Source organism: Lepidochelys kempii, chromosome 18, assembly GCF_965140265.1.
Source record: "Lepidochelys kempii isolate rLepKem1 chromosome 18, rLepKem1.hap2, whole genome shotgun sequence".
Lineage (NCBI taxonomy): Eukaryota > Metazoa > Chordata > Testudines > Cheloniidae > Lepidochelys > Lepidochelys kempii.
The window spans coordinates 1879943-1907256 of NC_133273.1; the positions used below are offsets into that span (position 1 = coordinate 1879943).

General features: G+C 49.1%; 1 protein-coding gene across 6 annotated transcripts in view; it reads right to left on the reverse strand.

The window, feature by feature from the left end:
• Window positions 1-12507: 12507 nt before the first annotated feature.
• ECE1 (endothelin converting enzyme 1) overlaps window positions 12508-27314 on the reverse strand; it is a 116947-nt gene continuing 102140 nt past the window's right edge. For 4 of the 6 annotated variants that reach the window (XM_073317220.1, XM_073317221.1, XM_073317222.1 and 1 more), the window contains 6 exons: window positions 24360-24463; window positions 22062-22172; window positions 20592-20659; window positions 19254-19444; window positions 17921-18016; window positions 12508-16401 (listed from right to left, as the gene is read on the reverse strand). In XM_073317220.1, coding sequence (XP_073173321.1) covers window positions 16225-16401; window positions 17921-18016; window positions 19254-19444; window positions 20592-20659; window positions 22062-22172; window positions 24360-24463 — 747 coding nt within the window. In that variant the 3' untranslated portion in view covers window positions 12508-16224. Of the gene's footprint in view, window positions 16402-17920; window positions 18017-19253; window positions 19445-20370; window positions 20504-20591; window positions 20660-22061; window positions 22173-24359; window positions 24464-27314 lie in introns of those variants that run through there. The other 2 variants (XR_012155600.1, XM_073317223.1) reach the window with 2 other exon arrangements.

Sequence of the window (27314 nt, forward strand, 5' to 3'; positions counted from 1 at the left end):
TTTTCTGTTCTTTGTTTAAAACGCTTGGTGGTGGCAGCATACGGTTCAAGGACAAGACAAAGTTTGTACCTTGGGGAAGTTTTTAACCTAAGCTGGTAAGAATAAACTTAGGGGGTCTTTCATGAGGGTCCCCAGAGTTTAGAGTGGGGTCACTTGCTGGTTTAAACTTGTGTAAATGGTGAATTCTCTGTAACTTAAATCATGATTTGAGGATTTCAGTCACTCAGCCAGAGGTTAGGAGTTTGTTACAGGAGTGGGTGGGTGAGGTTCTGTGACCTGCGATGTGTAGGAAGTCAGAGTAGATGATCGTGATGGTCCCTTCTGGCCTTGAAGTTTATGAGTCTGTGTTCTTAAAATCCTCCAATGACGGTGATGCCACAACCTCCCTGGGAAGCCTCTTCCAAAGCTTACCTACTCTTAGAGCTAGAAAGTTTTTCCTAATATCTAACCTAAATATAGAGTGCATCAGTCAATCTACTGAGCCTTTTCTAAAATTGACATACTTTGCAGAGCTTGTGTCCTGGCTTGGATGCACAACCCAGCTAGTGGATCTCACAAAGAAACAAATAATAGCCCAGGGCGGCATACATAGCAGGGGCAATGCTGGCCCTAGATTTATGCTGCTTAACTGAGACACAGGAAAGCCAAATAATTTGGACAATGTCACGTAGGAAGGTGGTAGTTGGACTGGAAACCAAACCCTGGAGTGCTCTTGTGCAATGCTGGTTGGATGTTGCCAGAAGACCCCAATATTAATTAATATTGCAGCAGTGCCAAGAACCCCAGCCATGGCCCAGGATCCCAGTGTGCTAGACTCTGTATAGAGACAGTCCCTCCCACAATGAGCTGTCAGCAGAGCCACCCGGGGGGAGGGGGCAAGTGGGGCAATTTGCACCAGGCCTCAGGCCCCTCAGGGGCCCCCACGAGAATGTCTGAAGTCTGAGGTCTGAGACAGGGAAGGGGCCGGTAGCATAGCAAAGGGGGGAAACGGGCAGCAGCCGCTCTCCCACTGAGCACAAGTGCCGCCTTTTACATTTTTTGGCTCCTTTTTAATTTTTACTCACCCAGCGGCGCTCCGGGTCTTCGGCGGCATTTCGGCTGCGGGTCCTTCAGTGCTGCCGAAGACCCGGAGCGCGCGAAGGGCTCGCCGCCGAAGACCCGGAGTGCTGCTGGGTGATTATAAGCGGCTGGCACCTTTTTTTATGTTCGCTTCCCCTGTTTGCTCCACCTGGCTATGCCACTGGAAGGGCCCCCCAAAATTGCTTTGCCCCAGGCCCCCTGAATCCTCTGGGTGGCCCTGGCTGTCAGGCTAAATCAGAGGTGGGTAAACTATGGCCCATGGGCCACACCCTGAGCTCCTGGCTCGGGAGGCTAGTCCCCGGCCCCTCCCCCGCTGTCTCCCCTCCCCCGCAGCCACGCCACCGAGTGGGCAGTGGGGCTGCGAGCTCCTGCCGCTCTGAGCAACATGGTAAGGGGGCGGCAGTGGTGCGCGCTGCAGTGTGGGGGTTGGGTAGGGGGTCCTGGGGAGCAGTCAGGGGACAGGGGGTGGTTGGATGGGGTGAAGATTCTGGGGCGGTCAGGGGTCAGGGAATGGGGCGGGTTGGATTGGGTGTGGGAGTCCCGGGGTGCCTGTCAGGGGGCAGGGGTGTGGATAGGTCAGGGCAGTCAGGGGACAGGGATTGGGGGGGTTGGATAGGGGCTGGGATCCCGGGGGCAGGTGGGTTGGGGTGGGGGGTTCCAGGAGGGGGCGGTCAGGGGACAAGGAGCAGGGGGGGTTGGATGGGTCAGGGGTTCTGAGGGGGACAGACAGGGGGTAGGAAGTGGGAGGGGGCAAGTAGGGGGCAGGGGCCAGGCTGTTTGGGGGGCACTGCCTTCCCTACCCGGCCCTCCATACAGTTTTGCACCCCGATGTGGCCCTCGGGCCCAAAAGTTTGCCCACCCCTGGGCTAAGTATAAAACAAGCAACAACAAATGGATATGGCCAGATGGGGCAATACAATGAAAAAGAGACAGTGTTGGTCAGCGTGATTCATAGATACTAAGGTCAGAAGGGACCATCATGATCACCTAGTCCGACCTCCTGCGCAACGCAGGCCACAGAATCTCACCCACCCACTCCTGCAAAAAACCTCTCACCTATGTCTGAGCTACTGAAGTCCTCAAATCACGGTTTAAAGACTTCAAGGAGCAGAGAATCCTCCAGCAAGTGACCCGAGCCCCATGCTACAGAGGAAGGCGAAAAACCTCCAGGGCCTCTTCCAATCTGCCCTGGAGGAAAATTCCTTCCTGACCCCAAATATGGCGATCAGCTAAACCCAGAGCATATGGGCAAGATTCACCAGCCAGATATCCAGGAAAGAATTTTCTGTAGTAACTCAGATCCCACCCCATCTAATAGGTAGTGCTGTTTACAAACATTTGTTCAAACATCCTATGGCTGTTCAGTCCAATCACCTTCATAGCCCTTCTTATTTGCTATTCTTGGCCATTCATGGCTGATGAGGATTGGTCATGAGCATTTGCGGAACGGCGGTTCTTCCCGCAGAGTCTCCTTTTGTTTAAAAATATTAATGAGCAAACCAGGGTATATATTATCGCTTTTTTGAAAAATTACAGTCATCTAATCAGGGACCAGAAACGACGTCATGTGACTTAAATAACCCCCTCAGTCACAAAGTGCCTCATCAGCCAGCACACCCCCTTGTGACTGGGTATGACCTTGTGGGGTCTTCTGCTCCATGGCCCTCACCAGGCAGCCATCCAGGTCTGCTGATAGTTTACTTTACCTTGTGATTCCGTCCTCCAGCCAGGCCACATCCCTTTAGGGGTTGTCATAACCATACAGCTAAGGGTAACCTAGAATTCCTCCTTACCTGTAAGGGGTTAAGAAGCTCAAATAACCTGGTTGGCACCTGACCAAAAGGACCAATGGGGAAAAAAGATACTTTCAAATCTGCGCAGGGGGAAGATAAGGCTTTGTTTGGGCTCTTTGTTTGTGTGTTCACTGGGGAAGCAGAGAAGCATCAGGTCAGAAAACTCCTTCTCCTAAAATCATCCTAAAATGAGTCTCAATAGTTCAAAAAGAGTAAGTAAGTAAGGCAAGGCGCGTTAGATTATCTTTTGTTTTTAGCTTGTGAATTTTCCCTGTGCTAAGAGGGAGGTTTATGCTTGTTTTTTTGTAACTTTGAAGTTTTGCCTAGAGCGGAATCCTCTGTGTTTTGAATCTGATTACCCTGTAAAGTTACCTTCCATCCTGATTTTACAGAGGTGCTTCTTTTACTTTTTTTTCTTTATAAAAAAGTTCTGTTTTTTAAGAATCTGGTCTCAAGCCTCCCCAGGAAAGGGGGTGAAGGGGCTTGGGGGGGATATTTTAGGGAAACAGGAACTCCAAGTGGTTCTTTTCCTGAATCTTTGTCTAACTCACTTGGTGGTGGCAGCAGTACCCATCCAAGGACAAGATAGGATTTGTGCCTTGGGGAAGTTTTTAACCTGAGCTGGTAGAAATAAGCTTAAGGGGTCTTTCATGCGGGTCCCCACATCTGTACTTCAGAGTTCAGAGTGGGGAGGGAACCCTGACAGGGGGGAATAAGAGTCCAACTCAAAAAAGAGTCCACTGCCTCAGAGCAGATCTTTGGTCTGAATCCTGACCCCTTAGTACTTCTAGACCTTGTATCTGGGTCCTCCATGCAGGACCCCGCCTCCCATCCCCTTCCCTTGGTGAGCCTGTAGGGACCCAGTCCCTGCCTCCACCCTGGATCCAGCCCAGGGACCCAGCAAGTGGGTTTTCTGCCTCATCAGCCCTCTTTCTTCTTCCCTCAGCTACTTCCTGAACCAGCCCAGCTTGGGTGCAGGGGCTCGCCTTGTCTGCATCCTGCCCTGGGGCCAGGCTCGTGGTCTCAGCCGCTGCCACAGCCAGGGGTGCTGGAACCGTTTTTATAGTGGGGGTGCTGAGAGACTTGAAACCAAACTGTTAATGATGGAAACCATTTCAAGCCAGGGGGTGCGGCAGCAAAGCATGAAAACCAAACTAACAGCAGTAGAGCCCAGCACCATGCCTCCTGTCCCACCAGCAGCCTGGCCATCGTCCTGCACCCGCTGTGTGCAGGAGCCTGACAGCAGCTGGGCTCCCCTCTGGGAGCTGAGGGGTAGAGGCCTGATGCCCTCCCAGGGCTGGGGTCCTCTGAGCTGGGCTTCTCCCTGGTAAGCATCTCCTCCAAACCTGGCATCAGTCACAGGTGTGCAGGGCGGGGCTGCCCGATCCCATGGCTGCTCTTTAACCCCTTCCTACCTGCTGTGGGGTGTCTGTACCGCATCAGACCCTCCCACTCCAGCAAGAGTCAAACAGTGCTCAGCGAAAGTTTGTTTGCACACATGCAAAGTGAATATGTAAATCATATGTTGCATCCGATGAAGTGAGCTGTAGCTCACGAAAGCTCATGCTCAAATAAATTGGTTAGTCTCTAAGGTGCCACAAGTCCTCCTTTTCTTTTTGTGAATACAGACTAACACGGCTGCTACTCTGAAACATGTAAATCACAGGCAGTGACTCATTCCTCTATAGAAAGAAGGGCTCCATCTGGCAGCAAATTTACGTACAATGAATAATTTGAGCAACTATGCAGGTAGGCGTAGCTATTCCTGAAAGAGTCCACGTGCGGACAAGCCCTCTTACTGATGTTGCTTATTCCTGTATGGGAAGGAGAATAAGTTGTACTGGTATAAGGCAGCTTTATACCAGTATAACTGTATCCACACATGGGATTGTACTGGTATAACTATATGAAATCGCTTCCCTAGCCAACATAGTTATACTAGTACAAAATCTGTCTGGGCCAGCCTAAGACAATCTCTTTGAAGTCATGCAGGAGGGTTTAACCCTATATCTTCTCTTATTTTTCATTGGCAGCAATGGATCTACAGTATTTTACACTAGCTGAGGATCTGGCCCACTGTGTGTAGCAACTATGGCTAAGATACAAAGTCTGAGGAACTTAGTTTGAAAGCCATTTAGTTTGACCTTTTAGAAAGGTCATGTGTGAAAGAGGGTTGTAGTTGTAGCTCCCTGGCTCCTGGTATTGACTTACAGCAGGACTTCCTTCACCAATAGATAGAGTTAACAAAAGGACTCCAGCCTCTCTTCCTACAGGCTAATGGTACCCTACATTATTCCTTCAGCAGTGAGCTATTTCTGCCCACAGTGCAAGGGTAAAAAGAATGGCATTTGGGGAGAAAATTAGGGTCAGGCTTTCCAATGTCACTGAAGGTTAGAGCAGGTGATCACGATGGATAGGTTAAACAAGGCTTTCATGAAGTAGTAGATGGTCAGTTTATTGTCCTTGGAAACATCTGTTACCGATGGACTATAGCAAAAAAGAGGTGTCTGGGAAAAGAACTAAGTTCTAATAAGGGGCATGGGAGTGTCTATTTGCTTTGAAATAAAAAAACAATAAGAAAGTAAAGAACCCAAATAGCACTCACTAGTGCAGAACAGCCAGCATGTGTTCATCACTAACAGCCCTGGCCATGTTTGGGCAGCTCAGGAGATGCCGCACTAAGAGCAGTTTTCCCTCTGCCTTACCTGAGGCCCAGCATGAGTTCTGTCTACCATCGACTTGGGGCAGCGAGCCCTTGGCTCCAGAATTCACTTCCATCGGTTGAAGAGAGACCACATTTGTTGATTAGTAATGCTCCTCTTTTCTGAGCCAATCCATGGACAAATGACTGGAGGGGGAGAACTGGGTGCATGTAAAGGAGACAGGGATGATGTTTGTTACATTCCTTAGCTGTGTTACCCAGGGTTTTCAGAACCCAAAGCAGTGGTAACTTAACTGTTTCACTCCAGGCAGTGTCAGGAATAAATCAGTGGGAACACAGCGCTTCTGGCTGATGAAAAATTGTTACAAGTAAGCAAGCTCTTACCTAAAAACTACAATTTATTAGATTTAAGCACACTAGAACATAAGCAATAGGTTCAGAACACCCCAAATCATTACCTAGAATTTGAGATGGTGTTGAGTAGTTCACAGCAGGGCCGCGATGGCCGGTCACTTCCCTGCTGGGGAGTATGGTTTCAGAAAAGTCTCTCAGGATCCTTTCAGAGAACTGCTCCAAAGTACACTCTATTGTCTAGCCTTTTTATAATTAATTTTTACAAAACATACAGCTCATAAGGACACATCATAATGTCATCACCTCTCCTGACTTCAATAAACTACTTATCAACAAACATTCCTAACAATAAGAACGGGGAGTACTTGTGGCACCTTAGAGACTAACAAATTTATTTGGGCATAAGCTTTCGTGGGCGAAAACCCACTTCATCAGATGCATGGAGTGGAAAATATAGTAGGAAGATTATATATATATATATATATATATATATATACACACACACACACACAGAACATGAAAAGATGGGGGTTGCCATACCAACTCTAATGAGACAAATCCATTAAGGTGGTCTATTATCAGCAGGAGAAAAAAACTTTTGTCGTGATAATCAGGGTGGCCCATTTCAAACAGTTGACAGGAAGGTGTGAGTAACAGTAGAGGAAAAAATTAGCACAGGGAAATAGTTCACAAAACTATTTCCCCATGGTTCCCCTCCTACTGTTACACCTTCTTTTAACATCACTGTTAAAAACCTGTGCCTTATTTCTAAGTGTTTCCTAAGCTAGATCAGAAAGCAGCTCTTTCAGAAAGGCCAGTCTGGATTTGAAGACATCAAGAGATGGCAAATCCACCATTTACCTTTGGCATTGGTTCCAATCACCATCACTGTTAAAAACCCGTGACTTATTTCTAAGTGTTTCCAAAGCTAGACCAAACCAAGATCAAGCCTGTCTTGTGCCATAATAAAGCCTGTTCCCTAAACATTCCCTGTGCAGGAATTTGCACACTTAAGTTTATTGTCTTAAAGGAGCCCTGCAAAGGATTTTTAAAAAGCTGGGTTTGTGCCTCTTTGATGGATAAAGGGGTGGTGTCAAATAAAAGATAAGGGATGTGTAGGTGAGGGCTTTGCTTGTTTTTTGTTATGTTAGAAATACCACCTTTGGACTGCACTTTGCTGAAGGGGTCTCTGAGGGTGTGTCTGGCAAGCCCTGATACCTCAGGCCATGTCTACATTGGGGTTTAGCACTGGTCTAGAAATAGACTGTAGCATACCCCCCTTTCCCCGCAACACTGGTGCAAGTTACTATTCATACTAGTGCAGCACATTTATGCTAGGGATTAGCACCATCCTGGAGTCTGCCTGCACCCTGCCGGTTAAGAGAAAATGGTTAAGGAATGCTTTAGAGGGGGATTTTTTAAAAAAAGTGTTATTGGGACTATTTTTGTATCCTTCCACCAAGGGCCATATTTACATGATTTACAACTGTTAGGAAAATCTGCAGCAGCTACAGGGTGGAGGCTCAGCTCCCAGAATATTGGACTACAGAAAGGCGCTGGTACTGTGCTGAGAGGGATCCATAAAAGCCTGCTAATGAAAGCCAGTAACAAAAGCTTGAAGGCCCTTCTGGGGCTAGAAATGTGCTGGGTCCCCAGCAGGACACTGAGGACCTCCCCTTTCTGGAGCTAAGAAGATCTCAGTTCCTAGTTCTGTGAGGTCACCAGGTAACAGAGTCCAAAAGCCATGACAGTCTGGTTTCTATACAAGCCATTACTGGCCTGGGGTTGTTTGGCCTGACCTGGCTTTTGAGCAGGGGGGATTTGTGCGGGGCGGGGGCAGGAGGGAGGAGAAGAGGGAATTCCACGTAAGGAAAGTGGAACATTTTCGCAGGCAGGTCTTCAAGCAGCAGCAGCGGTTTTGCAGCTGCTCAGAGGTTTGGAATCTTCCAAGCATGAAAAATAAATGTGTTACTTGGCGATCAACTCCCAGTACGGGGTATACAACCTCATCTGTCTTCTCTTCTCTCTTGTCCCTTTGCTTCCTGTCCTTTCCATGGCTGCCCTTGCAATAGAGTAACTCCTCACTTAAAGTCGTCCCAGTTAATGTTGTTTTGTTGTTAACGTTGCTGATCAATTAGGGAACATGCCCATTTAAAGTTGCGTAATGCTCCCTTATAAGGTCATTTGGCAGCCGCCTTCTTTGTCCACTGCTTGCAGGAACAGCAGCTGTTGGAGCTGCTGGTGGGGGCTTGGAACCAGGATGGACCATCTGAGGAGAACCCTCCCCCCCCCCCAAGACATTCTTGTTAAACCCTGGATTTGTGCTGGAAATGGCCCACCTTGATTATCATACACATTGTAAGGAGAGTGATCACTTTAGATAAGCTATTACCAGCAGGAGAATGGGATGGGGAGAGGTATTTTTATACACACAAAGCATGAAAAAAGATCTTCTACACTTTCCACGGTATGCATCCGATGAAGTGAGCTGTAGCTCACGAAAGCTCATGCTCAAATAAATTGGTTAGTCTGTAAGGTGCCACAAGTACTCCTTTTCTTTTTGCGAATACAGACTAACACGGCTGTTACTCTGAAACCTGTCATTATGCAAGGCACTGCATTTAGCCGTATGGAGTGGAAATCTATCAACTGCATGAAAAAACTTGTACAGATACAGACAGACATCATCTTCCTTTCCAAATGCAAACAGATGGACATCGTACCAAAAGGACTGAAGGTAAAAAATCCATTACAATCTACATACCACACAGACTATGCTGACAGCTTGTGCCAAACGCTCTCAAAGAAACTGCGGAACCACCTGATCAACATCCTCTACAGCAAACAGGGAAAGATTAAGAATGAGCTCTCAAAAATGCATACTCTCATAAAAAACCAACCTTCCACACAAACTTCCTCGTGGCTGGACTATACTAAAACTAGACAAGCCATTTACAACGCACACTTTGCTTCTCTACAAAAGAAAAAGGACACTAAACTTTCTAAACTACTACATGCTACAAGGGGACACAGCAATGGTTCCCTCAACCTACCCAGCAATATTGTTAACCTATGCAACTATACTCTTAGCCCAGCAGAAGCAGCTGTCCTATCTCAGGGCCTCTCCTTCTGCCCCTCCACCCCCACAAACATGATACAGTTCTGTGGTGACCTAGAATCCTATTTTTGACGTCTCCGACTCAAGGAATATTTCCAACATACCTCTGAACAACATACTAATCCACAGAGACCTCCCTACCAACGCTACAAAGAGAAGGATTCTAGGTGGACTCCTCCTGAAGGTCGAAACAGCAGACTGGACTTCTACATAGAGTGCTTCCGCCGATGTGCACGGGCTGAAATTGTGGAAAAGCAGCATCACTTGCCCCATAACCTCAGCCATGCGGAACGCAATGCCATCCACAGCCTCAGAAACAACTCTGACGTCATAATCAAAAAGGCTGACAAAGGAGGTGCTGTTGTCATCATGAATAGGTCGGAATATGAACAAGAGGCTGCTCGGCAGCTCTCCAACACCACTTTCTACAAGCCATTACCCTCTGATCCCACTGAGAGTTACCAAAAGAAACTACAGCATTTGCTCAAGAAACTCCCTGAAAAAACACAAGATCAAATCCGCACAGACACACCCCTGGAACTCCGACCTGGGATATTCTATCTACTACCTAAGATCCATAAACCTGGAAATCCTGGGCGCCCCATCATCTCAGGCATTGGCACCCTGACAGCAGGATTGTCTGGCTATGTAGACTCCCTCCTCAGGCCCTACGCTACCAGCACTCCCAGCTACCTTCGAGACACCACTGACTTCCTGAGGAAACTACAATCCATCGGTGATCTTCCTGATAACACCATCCTGGCCACTATGGATGTAGAAGCCCTCTACACCAACATTCCACACAAAGATGGACTACGAGCCGTCAAGAACACTATCCCCGATAATGTCACGGCTAACCTGGTGGCTGAACTTTGTGACTTTGTCCTTACCCATAACTATTTTACATTTGGGGACAATGTATACGTTCAAATCAGCGGCACTGCTATGGATACCCGCATGGCTCCACAGTATGCCAACATTTTTATGGCTGACTTAGAACAACGCTTCCTCAGCTCTCGTCCTCTAATGCCCCTACTCTACTTGCGCTATATTGATGACATCTTCATCATCTGGACCCATGGAAAAGAAGCTCTTGAGGAATTCCACCATGATTTCAACAATTTCCATCCCACCATCAACCTCAGCCTGGTCCAGTCCACACAAGAGATCCACTTCCTGGACACTACAGTGCAAATAAACAATGGTCACATAAACACCACCCTATACCAGAAACCTACTGACCGCTATTCCTACCTACATGCCTCCAGCTTTCACCCTGACCGCACCACACGATCCATTGTCTACAGCCAAGCTCTGCGATACAACCGCATTTGCTCCAACCCCTCAGACAGAGACAAACACCTACAAGATCTCTGTCAAGCTTTCTTACAACTACAATACCCACCTGCGGAAGTGAAGAAACAGATTGATAGGGCCAGAAGAGTACCCAGAAGTCACCTACTACAGGACAGGCCTAACAAAGAAAATAACAGAACGCCACTAGCCATCACCTTCAGCCCCCAACTAAAACCTCTCCAACGCATTATTAAGGATCTACAACCTATCCTGAAGGATGACCCAACACTCTCACAAACCTTGGGAGACAGGCCAGTCCTTGCCTACAGACAGCCCCCCAACCTGAAGCAAATATTCACCAGCAACCACATACCACACAACAGAACCACTAACCCAGGAACCTATCCTTGCAACAAAGCCTGTTGCCAACTGTGCCCACATATCTATTCAGGGGACACCATCATAGGGCCTAATCACATCAGCCACACTATCAGAGGCTCATTCACCTGCACATCCACCAATGTGATATACGCCATCATGGGCCAGCAATGCCCCTCTGCCATGTACATTGGCCAAACTGGACAGTCTCTACGTAAAAGAATCAATGGACACAAATCAGATGTCAAGAATTATAACATTCATAAACCAGTCGGAGAACTTCAATCTCTCTGGTCACGTGATTACAGACATGAAAGTTGCGATATTACAACAAAAAACCTTCAAATCCAGACTCCAGCGAGAGACTGTTGAATTGGAATTCATTTGCAAATTGGATACAATTAACTTAGGCTTGAATAGAGACTGGGAGTGGCTAAGTCATTATGCAAGGTAACCTATTTCCCCTTGTTTTTTCCTACCCCCCTCCCCCAGACGTTCTTGTTAAACCCTGGATTTGTGCTGGAAATGGCCCACCTTGATTATCATACACATTGTAAGGAGAGTGATCACTTTAGATAAGCTAAAAGAAAAGGAGTACTTGTGGCACCTTAGAGACTAACCAATTTATTTGAGCATGAGCTTTCGTGAGCTACAGCTCACTTCATCGGATGCCTTTAGATAAGCTATTACCAGCAGGAGAGTGGGTTTGTGTGTGTTGGGGGGGGGAGAAAACCTGGATTTGTGCTGGTAATGTCCCAAGTTGATTATCATACACATTGTAAGGAGAGTGATCACTTTAGATAAGTTTCAGAGTAACAGCCCTGAAACAAACAAAAACAAACAATTTAATACTGGTACACAGCAATGATGATGGTTTCAGAGTAGCAGCCGTGTTAGTCTGTATTCGCAAAAAGAAAAGGAGTACTTGTGGCACCTTAGAGACTAACCAATTTATTTGAGCATAAGCTTTCCTGAGCTACAGCTCACTTCATCGGATGCATACTGTGGAAAGTGTAGAAGATCTTTTTATACACACAAAGCATGAAAAAATACCTCCTCCCACCCCACTCTCCTGCTGGTAATAGCTTATCTAAAGTGATCACTCTCCTTACAATGTGTATGATAATCAACTTGGGACATTTCCAGCACAAATCCAGGTCCCCCCCCAAACCCACTCTCCTGTTGGTAATAGCTTATCTAAAGTGACCACTCTCCTTACAATGTGATAAGCTATTACCAGCAGGAGAGTGGGGTGGAGGGAGGTATTTTTTCATGCTTTGTGTGTATAAAAAGATCTTCTGCACTTTCCACAGTATGCATCCAATGAAGTGAGCTGTAGCTCACGAAAGCTTATGCTCAAATAAATTGGTTCGTCTCTAAGGTGCCACAAGTACTCCTTTTCTTTTTGCGAATACAGACTAACACGGCTGTTACTCTGAAACCATCATCATTGCTGTGTACCAGTATTAAATTGTTTGTTTAAAACTTATACTGTGTGTGTATATATACACAGCCTTTGTCTGGTGAAAAAAATTTCACTGGAACCTAAACCCCCCCCCCCATTTACATTAATTCTTATGGGGAAATTGGATTCACTTAACATCGTTTCGCTTAAAGTTGCATTTTTCAGGAACATAACTACAATGGTAAGCGAGGAATTACTGTATAAACCCATCTGCATGTTAGGCATGGGATCCCACTGATGTCCCATACAATACAAACCACACTGTCAATGCTTAGAACTGACTCACCTTGACCAACCAGGTGAAAAGGCCCTGGGGCCTGCAGGAATCAGAGCAGCAATAAAAGAGACAGACAAAGCCTCAAACCCAATAACAAGTATTTTATTTCAATTACAATAAGCGCCACAATGAATGTTGAAAAAACAGTTACAAAAAAATCCCTCCTTTAACATATAAATAGTAAAAATCCCTAAAAGTCCTTCCCTTTGTCTAAAGTATGATGGTGCCCCTTGCTGGAGGAAAACAGACTGGAACCCGTTACTGTCAGCAGTTTCCTGTTAAAATCTAGGAGGGAATATTGAGCAGCCCACAGTCTCTATAGGCTCTTTCCAGGCCAGCTCCCTTGATGTCTTGGAAGCACAGACTGAAGGGACTGGCTTCCTTTGCTCAAATGGAGGCTGTGCTCTGAAAGCTCACAGTCCTGACCTCCCTGTTCCCTTTCAGCTCTTTGAGTTGACAGCACATCTTGAAGCGATCATCGGGTTCCGGTACTCCAGTAACCCATCCCAGATTGGTTTAACTGTGAGACTAGACTGCCTGGGAGGAGCACACAGGGTTCCATGATAGACAGCAGAAGAAATCATCCCAAGGCTGGCACTGGGTGAGATGTTAGGACTCTGCCTAACAAATCTGCTGTGTGAAAGGCCTCAAGCCACCTAGTTAGCCACAGAGCTCTCCCAGCACTGAGCCCCGCTCCGTGGGCTCACCTTGGGTAGTTTGCTTAGGAAAATCCTCCCTGCTCTGCACTGGAAGCTGTGAGGAAAGAAAGGGGCAGACATGGAAAAAAATTCCCCTAGCAATGCAGAAGAGCCACATGCAATGCTGGACAACTTATCTGGCCACGGTGCCCAAGCCCACAGGCTCACATGCAGATAGCAGGTAGTGTTGTGGCAATCCTGTGGCTAGGAGACTGCCAGACAGGAATTTAACAGAAGCCCATGGGGTGGGCCTGAAACGAGGCCATGGCTTTTAGGGAAGAGACAGGAACACAGCAGGAGTTACTCTGCATTCATGATCTGAAATCTGGACAAATGCATTGCCTAAGAGCAGACGAGGCTCTTCATAGCTAAGCCTACTCTTGGTCGCTCATGGCCTATTTTCAGCGCTGTGAAGCACCTGCCCCTCATGCTGAATGAAATGGGTACGGTGGGTTCTTGGTTCCTCTAACTATCAGGCCACAGGCTTCTAGGCTCATTAGGCATACTTGAAAGAAAACCTGCCCCACTTGCCCCAGCAAGACCATCAGATCTGTGCCTCTGCCCATCCAGAATGACTCTTCCAGCCCCTGCCAGATCTCCATTTAGAAGGGGGTGGGGACTAGCTCTTCCATCTCCCAGACAGCTGAGAGACATCCAGCCTCTACAGTCCTACAATGTGCTTAACCTTTCCCAGCTTGCAGGGCACTGGGGTTCTCTTGCATGTAGCAATGACTATGGTGAGCCTGGCTAATACCTGCAACACAGTAAGTAGGCCAACCTGTGACCCAGCCTTCTCAGTATCAGAATCAATTGAGGACTCCAGCTCCACAGTGCTCACACCAATGGCTACTTTCCAACGTCTTGCTTATGGGAAAGGAGGCATTTCAACTTGGAAGAATCCAAGGAAGCGGCAATGAATGGGACTGGATGGAAATAAGAAGAAAGGGAGTGAGATGAAGTAAGTCAGACAGACTTGAACAAACTGTTTTCCCTGGGGGCCATGGCACCAAGAGCTCCCCCATCACCTTCCTTCCATAGCTCTTGGAGTTTTAATGCTTTTTGGATTCCCTTTTTCCCATTCAAGATTGGGATTTGTGCAGACTCTGAGCCCGGAAATGTGGGCTGAACTCCATGCTGGAGCAAACGTGCATATACTCAGGCTGTTGTGCCAGTTCAGAGGGAGGAGGCTGCTTTCACAGCTGAAACTGAACATTTGTAAGGCCCTGGAAGGGCTCTAGGCTGGATTTGTCATTGGGCACTACCCAGGGTGGTGCATAGCCAACATCCACCCCTCTCTGAGGTTACTGATTCCCACCCTTTTTTCCTATGGATTGCCACTGTGCACAGAAGAGGTAAGACTGGCAGTCCACCAGGCAGTCGAGATGCGGGGGGAGGGGGGGATTTTGTGGCTGGGATGGTAGAGGAATGCCCAAGGAACCACCACATTCCACATGATCTCCACCAGCCCAGGGACCATGGGGTCCTGTGGTTACAACTATGCCCTTATGGAGCTGCTCAGAGGGGATGCTAGCAGTATTGTTAAATAACTGGCCAGCTGTTTACACAGGAGAGAGGCCTCAGCTGTCACAGGACCGTGAGCTGTCTGAACAGAGCCGTTTCCCCAGCCTGCCAGCCAAACAGCAAAACCCAAGGAGACTTACATCTGTACCTGACCAAAGCTACACTGTGCAAGGCGGGTTTCAGCAGTAATAATGATGACATGCAGAAGGTTGGTCTATGCTTGGGCTGTTCTAAAGCAGTAAGACAAAGAGAGAGCTCATAATTTAATAATCTAGTGCAGCCGGCTGCCTTCCTCTCCCTTTGTATCCAGAAGTTAAAGATGGCCCAAGAAGGTTTAAAGTTACAATGCAGCTTTCACTATACCCAAGTACAGCTGCCTGGAGACAAGTTAGGTGGTGGTTGGGATCCCAGTGTATCCAAGTCACAGCGTGCTGCTCTTAGCTTGCTGCAGGGGGCAGGAGAAGAGAGAGGAAACACCTTGTCACCAACTCAAGACAGATGGAAAGTTTATAGAATGAATGAATCTCTCTTTGGTTTCCTGTTCTGAGAGACTTTTTGTAATGGACCTTGTACATCAGCAGAGCTTAATATTGCTTCCAAGACCTGCAAGCATTTGCCTGCAAATAAAGCTCTAGAGATATGTTCAGGGCCTGTCACCCAACGATAAGTGCATGCGCCTCTCTCATGGCACTTACCCTCACCGTCTTCTACAGCTGCTCAATTCCAGCTAGCTACAGCTGGCTATTGCCGTCCTGGCTCTGAACAGACTCTTCCAACTGTGCACTGGACCAGTGTCCACAACGGACTAGAAGGGCAGTTCTTCAATCTTGTTAGCGACCCCAGGGGTTCAATAAGAATCCTGGTCTCCAGGGCTGCAAAGTTAATTTGTTGCCTCAGTGACACCCTTCGGTCTCCTGTGTTTCAGTGGAATGGTCTCTGCTGAAATTCTCATATCTAGTTGCACTACTTTTTAAAAAAAGTAATAAATATACTAATCCTTTTGCTTAAGAAAAAAAGGCTTTTAAATGCATTTTCCCTGAACTTTTCCAGTGTATTTCATAATGTTCAAAAATATTTTCCCAAAAATATATTTTAAAATATTTTACACACACACACACACACACATATATATATATGTATATATATATATGCACATGTGTCTCTGGAGAGATTAGCGTATGTTGGACATATTTCGATACACAGTCAAACCAGTTATCACTTTCATCAGTGGGTCTCCCTTTATCAATTAGAAAAAGTCTTCAAGCCTGTGACAGGACAGGGGCTTAACTGTGTATGTGTAAATATGGGTCAAGGCATACAGACACATGCATATATACACACACCCTATGCAAGGTTTTAAAAAAAAAAAGACATTTCACAAGTGAGTGAGATTAAGAAAGGTTTTCACAGTAGATAGAATCGCAGATGATACCTAGAGCTCAGGGATCCATTCCTGCTGAGAGCTTGACAGTTCGTTGAAAGAAGAAACTGCCCTTTGAGCAGAGAGCCTGGGAAATTCAATTCTTGATGAAGGAACAATAAACCAAAAGTTGGTTTCCACTATTTCCTGGTCCTTTTCTTTTCACCATACTTCACACTTCTTCTGGGGGTTCATTGGGGAGCCGGGAGGACAGTGGAAGTGCTCAGAGAACTCTTTGGAGTTGGAGATGGTACCAATGACTCGGAAACGTGATGGACTGTGGGGGTCAGTGATGAGTCCTTCGTGGGAGCTCTCCGGGGTGCGAACCGAACACCAGACCTGCAAATGCAAGGGAATAGGAGTTAGCTCAAGGGCTTCATTATAGCTGAAAAGTGTCTCTGTCCCAGCTATCATGACATATGGAAATCACAGATCTTCTTAAATAGGAGGAGTTTATTATAGGAAACAACAACTATTGATACAAACAAGTTTCCATGAAGCTTGAGTACCAACTTGGTCTCCCTTGTTTACAAGCAACCACACACTGGATCCACACATTGCACACACATCTGGAGGATGAATAGTGTATTGTAAGTAACCTTATCATTACACCAGCAAAGGGGCTTCACCCAGAGACTTCAGCAACCTGAAGTTGTTCTATCTGCAGGAGTGTATATCTTACTTTGCTGCAAAATGAGCATTATACTTGTCAAAATGCATCAAACAGCTGGCTTGTCGAGTCTGTTATCTTGCCTTTTACCAGATGCTTTATAGCAGGGGCGGCCAATCTGTGGCTCCGGAGCCACATGTGGCTCTTCAGAAGTTTTAAGATGCGGCTCCTTGTCTAGGCACCGACTCCGGGGCTGGAGCTACCAGCGCCAACTTTCCATTGTGCCAAGGGGTGCTCACTGCTCAACCCCTGGCTCTGCCACGGGCCCTGCCCCCACTCCACCCCTTCCTACCCCCTCCTTTGTGCCTGCCATACCCTCACTCTTTCCCCTCTTCCTCGAGCCTCCTGCATGCCATGAAACAGCTGATTGGGAGGTGCGGGGAGGTAGGGGGAGGCACTGATCGGTGGGGCTGCCAGTGGGTGGGAGGCGCTGGGAGTGGGTGTGGGGGGAGTTGATGGGGGGCTGCTGATGTATTACTGTGGCTCTTTGGCAATGTACACTGGTAAATTCTGGCTTGTTTTCAGGCTCAGGTTGGCCACCCCTACTTTATAGGAAGGCAGGCTTTCCACACTGACTGTAATGCATCTCTCTCTTCACAATACATCAAGACTAATATTTGCTGCACTCCTCTGCCATTTGAGGGGTCAGGAATCAGGGCCTGCAGCACAGCCAGTCTCTGGGCAACCTAATGAGTGCAGCTGACCTGTAGGAAATTGCTTAATTGGCTATGCCACCTGATTGGCTGGAGAAGTCAGCAGATTGGCTCGTAAGCCTAACAGCAGCAGCAGTTCAGTGGTTGCTCAAAGCACTGGCCCATGACTGAGATAGCTCATGCTCCTTCCTTCCCTGACTCCAGGTAATCCAGTTTTGACCCTCAGCTTTGGTTCCTGACTCCTGCTCTGACACTAAGCTCTGACCTCTGGTTCATGATTCCTACTGTGACCCTCGGTCTGATTGCGCACATCTCAGTCACTCATGTGGGGACTCAGTTCAGGAAAAGGAATGCCCTAGACCTTTGAAGGGGGTTTGGGAGGAGGTGAAGATGGGAGGGGCACTACCACCCTACAAAGTGGAGTCTGCTGTAAATTGCATTCCTGCTAACCCAGCAGCTGGAGCCACTGCTATTCCCCAGCTCACACAGTGCACCTGGAGACAGAACAAAGGGTTGTGGGATGGCAGAGACTCACCTGGGCGAATCCCACAAAGAAGAGCTGGTTGTTGGAGAGGCCAAGTGTCGGCAAAGCCTCCTCATTCCCATTCTTCTTCACCCAATTTTGATAAGCCTGTAGGCAGGAGAGAACAGAGGCTAACCTGCATCAGTAGAAGTACATAGTGGATGGAGTTAGAGGATGAGAGACACTCCCACTGCCTTGTGGGGGTACAAAATGCTGGTCCAGCTAGCCATGGGGGCATTAACCCTTAATGGACTAAACCAGTCCAGTCTCCATGGCATATGCTGGCAGGGAGGGAAATGTCAGCATTGCAGGAGTCTCCCCTGTGCCCATTTTCCATTTGGTCACAGAAAGCCAGAGACAAATCTAAGACAGCCTTAGGGGCTGTGAAGGGAAGAGAAAGCACAAAATAAACCCACCACTAGAGCTGAGTAAATAATTGACTTTTGGTTCAGGGGCTGACATGAAAAATCTAAAACAAAAATCTTTTCGGGTTGAATGAAATGTATCATTGAACTCTAAAGAATTTCCCCCCTAAATTTTTTGTTGTGGCTAGTTTTTGGGGATTATTTACCTTTAAAAAAAAATCTAGCTAAATTTCAACATGAAGCATCAGTCAAACTGCTTTGTTTAGAAAACGCTGAAATGAACCGATTTGACTCTTTCATTTGTTTTCAGCTGAAACTATTTGCCAAATTTGAACCAAATCTGTGAATAATTTTGGTTGACCCAAAACTGTATTTTTTGGCAAATAAATGATTAAACCAAAAAGTTTTTCCTAGCTGTACCCGTGACACCCAGGATTATGTCTGGCCTACAGGAAACAAATCAGAATGGGGATCCATTGAGGTAGTGTGACATGTCAGAGTTACACAGGGAGAAACTTGTATCCAGTCAAGGCAGACTCATCACCTCCTACCACATTTGCTACATTTGCCATTGCCAATGGGAGAATCTGGAGAGGAGTTAAAGCCTCTTCCAGTTAAAATGGTCAGGTTCTTCCTTCCCCTGAATCTCCTTCAAAAGCCCTCTCCTGCACATCCACCCTCTATGGGCTGTAGATTGTCAGGTCTACAATTTCCTGGTCCAAGGACAGCAGATCCCAAATCCAAGAGTCACCTGAAGACTTATATATGGTCATGGCCCACCCCCTTCCACAGATAGGACAGTGCCTAGAAAAGGAGCTCAGAATTTTACACTTTCTTAGAGCAATTCACCTTGCCATCACTGTACTACCAGGAATCTCTCTCCAGCTATAGCATCAGGAGAAAGTCTAGGACTACAAAAGGATCCACACAGCCATGGCTACAAAGAGAGATATCAGACTGTGCCTGTACTAGACTCCTACCCGATACGCAGCTTTGAGGCCCCCATTGTCAGCAATGTTCTCTCCCAGCGTGTGTTTGCCATTCACTGCCTCGCCGTTCACAGTGTAGCTGCTGTACTGTTCCACCATGCACTCAGTCTGCTGCTTGAAGGCCTCCACAGAGGAGTTCTTCCACCAAGGGCGCAGATTTCCATCTTTATCATACTCCCGCCCTGCAGAGGAGCAGACCAAGTGAAACACTGGAACTAGAAGATACTTCATCTGAGACGGCCTTTGGCAGAACCAAGCCTGTGTGTGTGGTGGGGGTGTTGTTTGAGATTAGAGCACACAATCTGGGGGCTTGGAGATGCGGTGAGTATACTAGCAATGGCATGGCCTCTTCAGAGAGGAGAAGCGAGTTCTGAGACCTCCTGAACTTATTGATCGTTATTTTATTGCACCACCATAAATTCCACAGGAAGAGATTGCGAACAGCTCTCTGTCCAGTGCAACAGATCATCACAAAATGCTTTTGGCGTTAGTAAGACACGCTCTTGTGACAGAGCGCAGGGTGCAAACAGCTGAGCCTGCATTCTGATCACTTGAATAATAATTAGTTCCCCAGTAGGAAGCTGATGGGGTAATTACGCAACCAGGCTGCCTGGCTGAACCAATTACCCTATCAGCCCTGGGCGATAAGTGGCGGTACAGCAAGGGGAAGGAAGGGGAGAGGGAGGAACAGGGCTAGTTGAGTCTTGCCAGACAGAGGTTCGGAACAAGGAGTCCTTGGTGACCCTCAGGCCCTGGTGAGAGGGCCAAAAGCCAGTTGAATATTGAAAACAGGCTGTTGCACAAGGACTGTTGTGAAATTGGTGCAGGAACACAAAATAAAAAGGCATGGTGAAGGCACAATCAAAGGAGTCAGTGTAGTTTCTGTGGGGAGAAGCTAGGAGAAGGGTCACACCCCATGACAGCCTGACTGTCCCATTTTAAGGCTTTCACCATTAATGAGCCACATGTAGGTTTCCTCATTCTGGCAGAAAAGCAGCAAAGAAAAATTCCTCTTGCCTTCTTTCAGCTAGTTAGATTTTTCCACCTCAGAGACTGGGCAGAGTCTCAGATGTCAAACATATTTAGTCATTCTGGGCCAGATCTGTACCTGGTGTAGCTCCATGCAGGTCACTGGAGTTACACGAGGGATGGCTCTGGCCCATTCTCACAAGATCCGCTTTGAGAAGGCTCTTTGATACAGGGGCCACCCGAGTTTAGTTTTGACTCCTGGCACTGGAAGCCTTTCAACAAAGAGGAGAACAGAGCTCCATCAGGAAGAGGAAGAGGGAGAGAAAGCAACAGGAAATAAGGTGTCTTCAGGTTGCCCACCTTGGTCATCAAAGGCATGAGTCAGCTCGTGGCCCACAACGACGCCAATGCCACCAAAGTTCAGTGCCCTGTGTGAGAAGGACAAAGAGCATTAGGATTCGTGCTTCACTAAGGCCATTGCCTACTAATGTCTGCACATAGGCCCTGTGACTCTACCCACCGGAGCATTAGGGTAGGGGAATTGGACTAGGAGGCGGCTTTCACTTGGACTATGAGCTGCTCCTCATTACCCCACTTTTTTGCTCTTCTTGCCTTGGTTTCCCCCGCGGACAGAAAGAGTCCTAAGGAGACACCGAGCCCCAGGCATGTTGAAATTGTTACATCTTTCTATTAACGCCAATTGCAAAATTAATCTGCTGCACTGCCAACCTCCATTAAACAGCTCTATGGTGTTTTCTGTAAATGACTGAAGTGCAGAGGGAAATCTGAACCTATTTTTAAAAAGTCCCCTTCATGTTCCACTGGGGGCAGCAGACAGTTCCAGCAATGGGACCTAGGAGAAGCTATGAAATCCGACGAAGTGGGTATGCATCCGACGAAGTGGTTATTCACCCATGAAAGCTTATGCTCTAATATGTCTGTTAGTCTATAAGGTGCCACAGGACTCTTTGCCACTTTTATGAAATATAGAGTTGATCACAGAGCCCCTCAGGCCGTTGGACACCCAGACACAAGGATAAATGTTCTGTGGCTTCTCTAGGCCCCAAATGAGCCACTTTGCAGCTAGCCAGGCATGTTTATTTCCATGATACCATTAGACACAAGACTGTATGAGCCCATAATGTTGCATGTCTAGCAGGTGCCAGCATAGAAGAACTAAGAAAGTGAAGGTGTGGCCTCATCCAGACTGGGAATCTCTGGGGATGGTGCCTTTCCTCAATTTTGCTGGGTTTCCCTCCATCTTGCACAGACCTGTCACTAGGCCACCTTCTATTGGTCTGTCCTACTGTTCTATTGGACCTGGCCAGAGAGATGCCTTACCTGTTAATGGGGAGGGCGGCACATGACGGGGAGGGGTCAAAAATGGTTGCGAATCCCTCACTGTCTCCTTAGGCAAGAGGTCTGACAAAAGGGGGAACCTTAGACTAACTCGGGGGGAAAGATCCAGATCCTGTGCTGAAAGAGCACACATCCACCAATGTCCCTGGCAAAGCTGGCAGCTGTTTGTGCACTGGCATCAAGATCCACGGAGTCTCCTAGCACGAGTCTGGCAGAGCCAGTGCAATCTCTCTGAGCCCCAGCATTCCTCCCCTGGCTGTTTTCTAGCCCCCAGCTCAGGAAAGGACTCTCTTTAGCTACTGATGATTGCAGACCAGGATACAGAGCTGTGTGAGGCACCCACCACCTTCCAACTGGGCTGCTGCCAACAGAGTCCCCACTCCCCATCCCCCTCCAGCTTAGGGAGGAGGGTGGAGTGGGGGAAGAACACTGGGAGAGGGGGGCAGCAGATGAGCAAGAGGATGTTCATACTTGGGGGAGGTGCGGGTGTAGAAAGGAGCCTGCAGGATCCCGGCTGGGAACACAATCTCATTCTTGGTGGGGGAGTAGTAGGCGTTCACTGTTGGAGGGGTCATACTCCACCTGCAGGAGACAAAGGGGATTCTCATTACAGCCAGGCTGGAAGGTGCATACCCCTCTCACGTTGGGAGATTGGCACAAGGCACAGGTATTTCCTGGCCTCCCCCACAGTTCCCTGAAGCTTCCTAGGATACCTAGCAACTACAGGAACATATATGGCAATCAGGGCCATGGGCAAGGACTGCAGGATTCACTGTCGCAGACCAAGGAACAGGTCAGAGACAAAGAACCACCGAGTCTTCAGCCAATGAAGAAAGCTGCAAAAATACGGATGCCTGAAGAAAGTGTAATACTCCTACTGTCCACGAGAGGGAACCAGAGCACTAAAGTATTTTGACCAGATGGGGATACAGATGTCAGCCAGTCACATAACACACACCTCCCTCCTAGTATAACTCTTGGGTGGGGAGGTCTGAGCAGGGAGTTCCTTGCTGGGCAGGCTTGTTGCATCATCTCTCCCAGGTCCTTGCCTGCTCACTTCTTTTGAGAAAACAGGAAAGATATTTACAAAAGACTGTAAAGCTTCTGGAGCAGGCACAGTCTTTGTTCTACATTTGTACAGCACCTAGCACAATGCCTGGGGTTCCTAGGTGCTCCCAAAATACAAATAAATTAATAATAATTATTCCTGCACTCTCCCTGCTCTCAATGATATCTCCAACAAACATGGAGGGGAGATATGCATGTGTCTGTAGGTTAGGGTTGGTTGAGTATGCTGGTTTTGCTGAGGAAATAGGGTTTTAACTGTATTATGCAGCTCAGAGATTTTGTAAAGACTATGTAGGCACAAGGTGAAGAGAAGGTGACTCACCTTGTGCACTAACTGAGGTTCTTCGAGATGTGTGTCCTGGTGGGTGCTCCACTTCTGAGGGCAGTGTGTCCCGGGGCTGTCAGTCGGAGATTTTGTCAGCAGTGTCTGGCTGGGGTGCGAGTGCGCAGTAACTGTCTCATGGCGGCACCGATGCCTCTTCTGGCACGCGCATGCCCTGACCCCCCCTCAGTTCCTGCTCTACCGTGGAGCTGATTCTTACTCCAAAGCAGATGGGAGGATGGTGGGTAGTGGAGCACCCACAGGGACAGACATCTCGAAGAACCTCAGTCACTGCACAAGGTGAGTCACCTTCTCTTCTTCATCCAGTGGCGTCCCTGTGGGTGCTCCACTCCAGGTGAATGTAGAGCAGTGCCCTCACGTGGATGGAAGGGGCTTCGGAGTTGATTGCGTAGCTACTGCTAGGACTGTGCAGCCTAATTCAGCATCTGCTCTCGAGCTAAGCATGATTGCGTAATGGTCGGTGACAGTGTGTTCGAACGCCCACATAGCTGCTCTGAATACGTCAAGGACGAGCATGTTGTGCAGGAATGCTTCCAACCTGGTATTCTATGATTCTATGAAAAACCATCTACTTAAATCCAAGCTTAAACTAACTATTAACAATAGAAGTACTATCCTAAATATCTAATCTAATCTAAATCTAATTTTTTTGCTACAGGTAGGGACACTGCTAACGGACTCCATCTAAAGCCAAGGATGGCGTCAGCACCACCACAAGACAGCCACTGTGCACGTGCGCCCCAACCAGACACTGCTAACAAAGTCTCCGATGGCCGGTGCCGGGACGCACTGCCCCTGAAGTGGAGCACCCACAGGGACACCACTTGATGAAGAAGAGAGACCTCAGCTGAGTTCCCAAGGCTCTAATGGATGTAAATCAGACCTTAGCATTATGCTTGATTTTTGCGGTCTGGAGAAGAGAGGTATTCTAGAGGCTGCTCAGAGCTCTGTGCACCATTGGGGTGAGGAGCAGTTTGTGAGTAGTATCAATAGCAGCCCATGGGAGAGCAGAAGTACTCCTAGGTGTTCCAGTTAGCAAACGGACCAGCTATACACGTGTTCTGAGCACAATCACTGAAACTACGGAAAGGGATGGATTTTTGTTTAGCTATCAGCGGTTCTGGAACTGGATGCCGTAGAGATTTTAGTCCCTAGATCAATGTGCTGTAGCATCATTATGGAAGAAGCCAAACCTAGTTACTGGTCAGACGGTGGCTAAGTTACACAGCACTGGGTCCCCAGGTTGTGTAAATGTGTTGAAACTAATTGTATAATCTAGGGCCTAGAGTATGTCCCCACGTCTCAGAGGAGACTCCCCCAACCCCTAGCAGGGAAAGGCAGGGCAGGGGAGGACTTACTGGTCCCGATTTGGAGGTTTCCGTAGTTGGTCAGCGGCCACTTGGGCAGAGAAGTTATAAAATTGCATGACGTTCTCGAAGTAGAGACTGGAGACAGCTTCATACTGCAAAACCCAAACCCATCAGTCCTGGAGAGAGAGCCACCAGTGTGACCCGAGACCAGTATCCCCCGCTGTTACTGTCTGCACCCTGCAGCTGTCTGGCTAGGGGCTCATACAGTGCCCATCACTACAGTATCTGAGTGCATCGCAGAGTGGCATCTGTACCTTGCACACAGGTCTCAAAGGTTTGCAATGGGCAGCTGTTCTTCTGTCTCTAGGCATCTAACATACAGTGTCCCTCAGGGCTCAGTCTCACCCCGTTCGTAGGAATGCTGACATTTGGCCATAAGACAGCACGAGGACACACTGCAGACTCCAGGGCTGTCCATAGACAGATAACACCCAGCTCCACTCTCTTCCCAGCAAGCCCTGACCAAAGAGTTCGCTCATGGACTGTGGGGACGACCTAGACCAGTAGTTCTCAACCTATTTATATGCGGCCCAGAAAGTGTTAGCTGGGCTGCAGGTTGAGAAACACTGTGCCCCCCACCCATAAACCCCTATGCTCAGTGCCCTCAGACCCCTCCATAGAATGAGCCAGGAGTGGAGAACTGGGTAGGGGGCAGGGATCCGGACCCTGGCGCGTGGTGACCATGACCCCCGCTGTGGGAGTGGGTGGGGGGCTGCTAGGACCCTGACCACTGGACCCCACCATTGGGGGTGTGTGTGTGGCAGCCAGCTGCCTGGACCCTGAGCCCCGCCGTTCAGCAAAGGGGCTGGGAGTGCGGACCCCTGAGCCTGCCACGTGGAAGGGGAGCCAGCAGCCCGCCGGGTGGGAGGGGAGCCAGGAGTCTTGACCCTGAGCCCCATTGCGCGGCAGTGGAGTTGGGAGCCTGAGCCCCATTGCAGGGGGCTGGGTGGCAGCCTGGCTGCCCAGGCCCTGAGTCCCAATGCGGGCGGAGAGAGGAGGGGAGGCAGCCAGGACCCTGACCCGGACCCTGCTGGGACCCTGTGCCGTGCCATGCAGGGTCGGCAGGGCAGCCCAGCTGGGAGCTGGCAACCCGGAGCCCGCTGCCTGGCAGGACAGCTGGGACCTGGCAGCCAGGAGCCTGCTAGTAGCCTGGAGCTCACAGCACACAGCCTTTAGCACACAGCTGAGCTGGGCCGCAGCTGTGTGCTAACTGGGTCGCGGTTTGAGAACCGCTGACCTAGAGAGATGTGTCACAGCTTGCTCAGCCCCAACCCAAATAAGACTGAGATGGTGCTTATCACGTCCAGAACTGGCTAGAACCACAGTGATTTCCAGTGACAGAGCTAAAAGGCAGGGAGAGGGGCAATCGCCTTGTGGTGTGTGTGTGATGCCTTTCTACGAATATTATGCACTTGACAAAAGGTGGATGACATGAATTTTCATACAGGGCTGGGGAACGAACCCACCCTGCACTCATCTGGCCGGGGCAGCTTCTGTCACCCTGGGCTGGGCCCAGCTCCCAGCTCCAGGCGCTGTGACATGGCTCATCAAGCTGCTTGGCACTGCGACCCTGGAACCAGGTTGCAATGCCACTCAGTCAGATTTGGCCCAGCCTCCCGCCCATCATTACAGAGGTGTGGCTGGGCCAAACCTGAATGGTGCTGCACCCCCTTGCACCAGGTCGCAGCGCCAGGAGTGGGGAGCTGGGCCCAGTCCCAAGGGACTGAAGCTGCAGGTAGGGTTGCCAACTTTTTATTGGCAGAAAAACAAACACCCTTGCCCCACGCCCTGCCCCGCCCCTTCTCTGAGGCCATGCCCCCCGCTCACTCCATCTCCCCTCCCTCAGTCGCTTGCTCTCCCCCAACCTCGCTCATTTTCACCGGCTGGGGCAGGGTGTGAGAAGGGTGAGAGCTCCGGCTACGGACTATGGGGTGGGACTGGGGATGAGGGGTTTGGGGTGCAAGAGGGGGCTCCAGGCTAGGGCATGGGATTGGGGTGCAGGAGGGGGTGATGGTTTCGGCTGGGGGTGCAGACTCTAGGGTGGGGCCAGAGATGAGGGGATGCAGGAGAGGGCTCCAGGCTGGGGCAGTGGGTTGGGTGTGGGAGGGGGTATGGGCTCTGGGCTGGGGCTAGTAATGAAGGGTTCAGAGTGCGGGAGGGGGATATGGACTGGGGCAGGGGGGTGAGGAGTCCGGTTGGGGGTTGGGCTCTGGGGTGGTGCTGGGGTTTGGGATGCAGGAGGGGGTTTGGGGTGTGGACTCCGGGCGGTGCTTACCTCAGGTGGCTCCCGGAAAGCTGCCAGCATCTTCCTCTGGCTCCTAGGCAGAGGTACGACCATGTGGCTCTGGGCGCTGCAGGCGCCGCCCCCTCAGCTCCCATTGGCTGTGATTCCTGGCCAATGGGAGCTGCTGAACTGGTGCTGGGAGTGGGAGCAACGCGCAGAGCCCTCATGGCTATCCCTCTGCCTAGGAGCCAGAGAAAGATGCTGGCAGCTTCCCAGGAGTTGAGCAGAGCCAGGTAGGGAGCCAGCCTGCTCTGCCAACCGGACTTTCAATGGCCCAGTCAGCAGTGCTGACCAGAGCTGCCAGGGTCCCTTTTCGACCAGATGTTCCGGTCGAAAACTGGACAGCTGGCAAGCCTAGCTGCAGGATTGGCTCACTCCCCAGCTGCACCCCTGCCGGGGCCTCCCTCCACAGTGGGCTGGGATTAGTGTGGTGGGCTGGGGCAGAGGATGCAGCTGTGGATGGCTGGTGCCCCCGCAGCGGGGCCAGGAGGAGGAGGCGGGAGTGCACCCATTGACTAGGGAGGCTGCATCTGCCGCTCAGTCCACTGGATGGCACTGTTTAGAAGGTGAACTGCGTGCATACCAGTCTGTTCAGTTTACTGTAAGTAGCGAGCTGCACCTTGGGTAGTTCTGTGAGATTTTTAGGCTTAGGCTGCTGC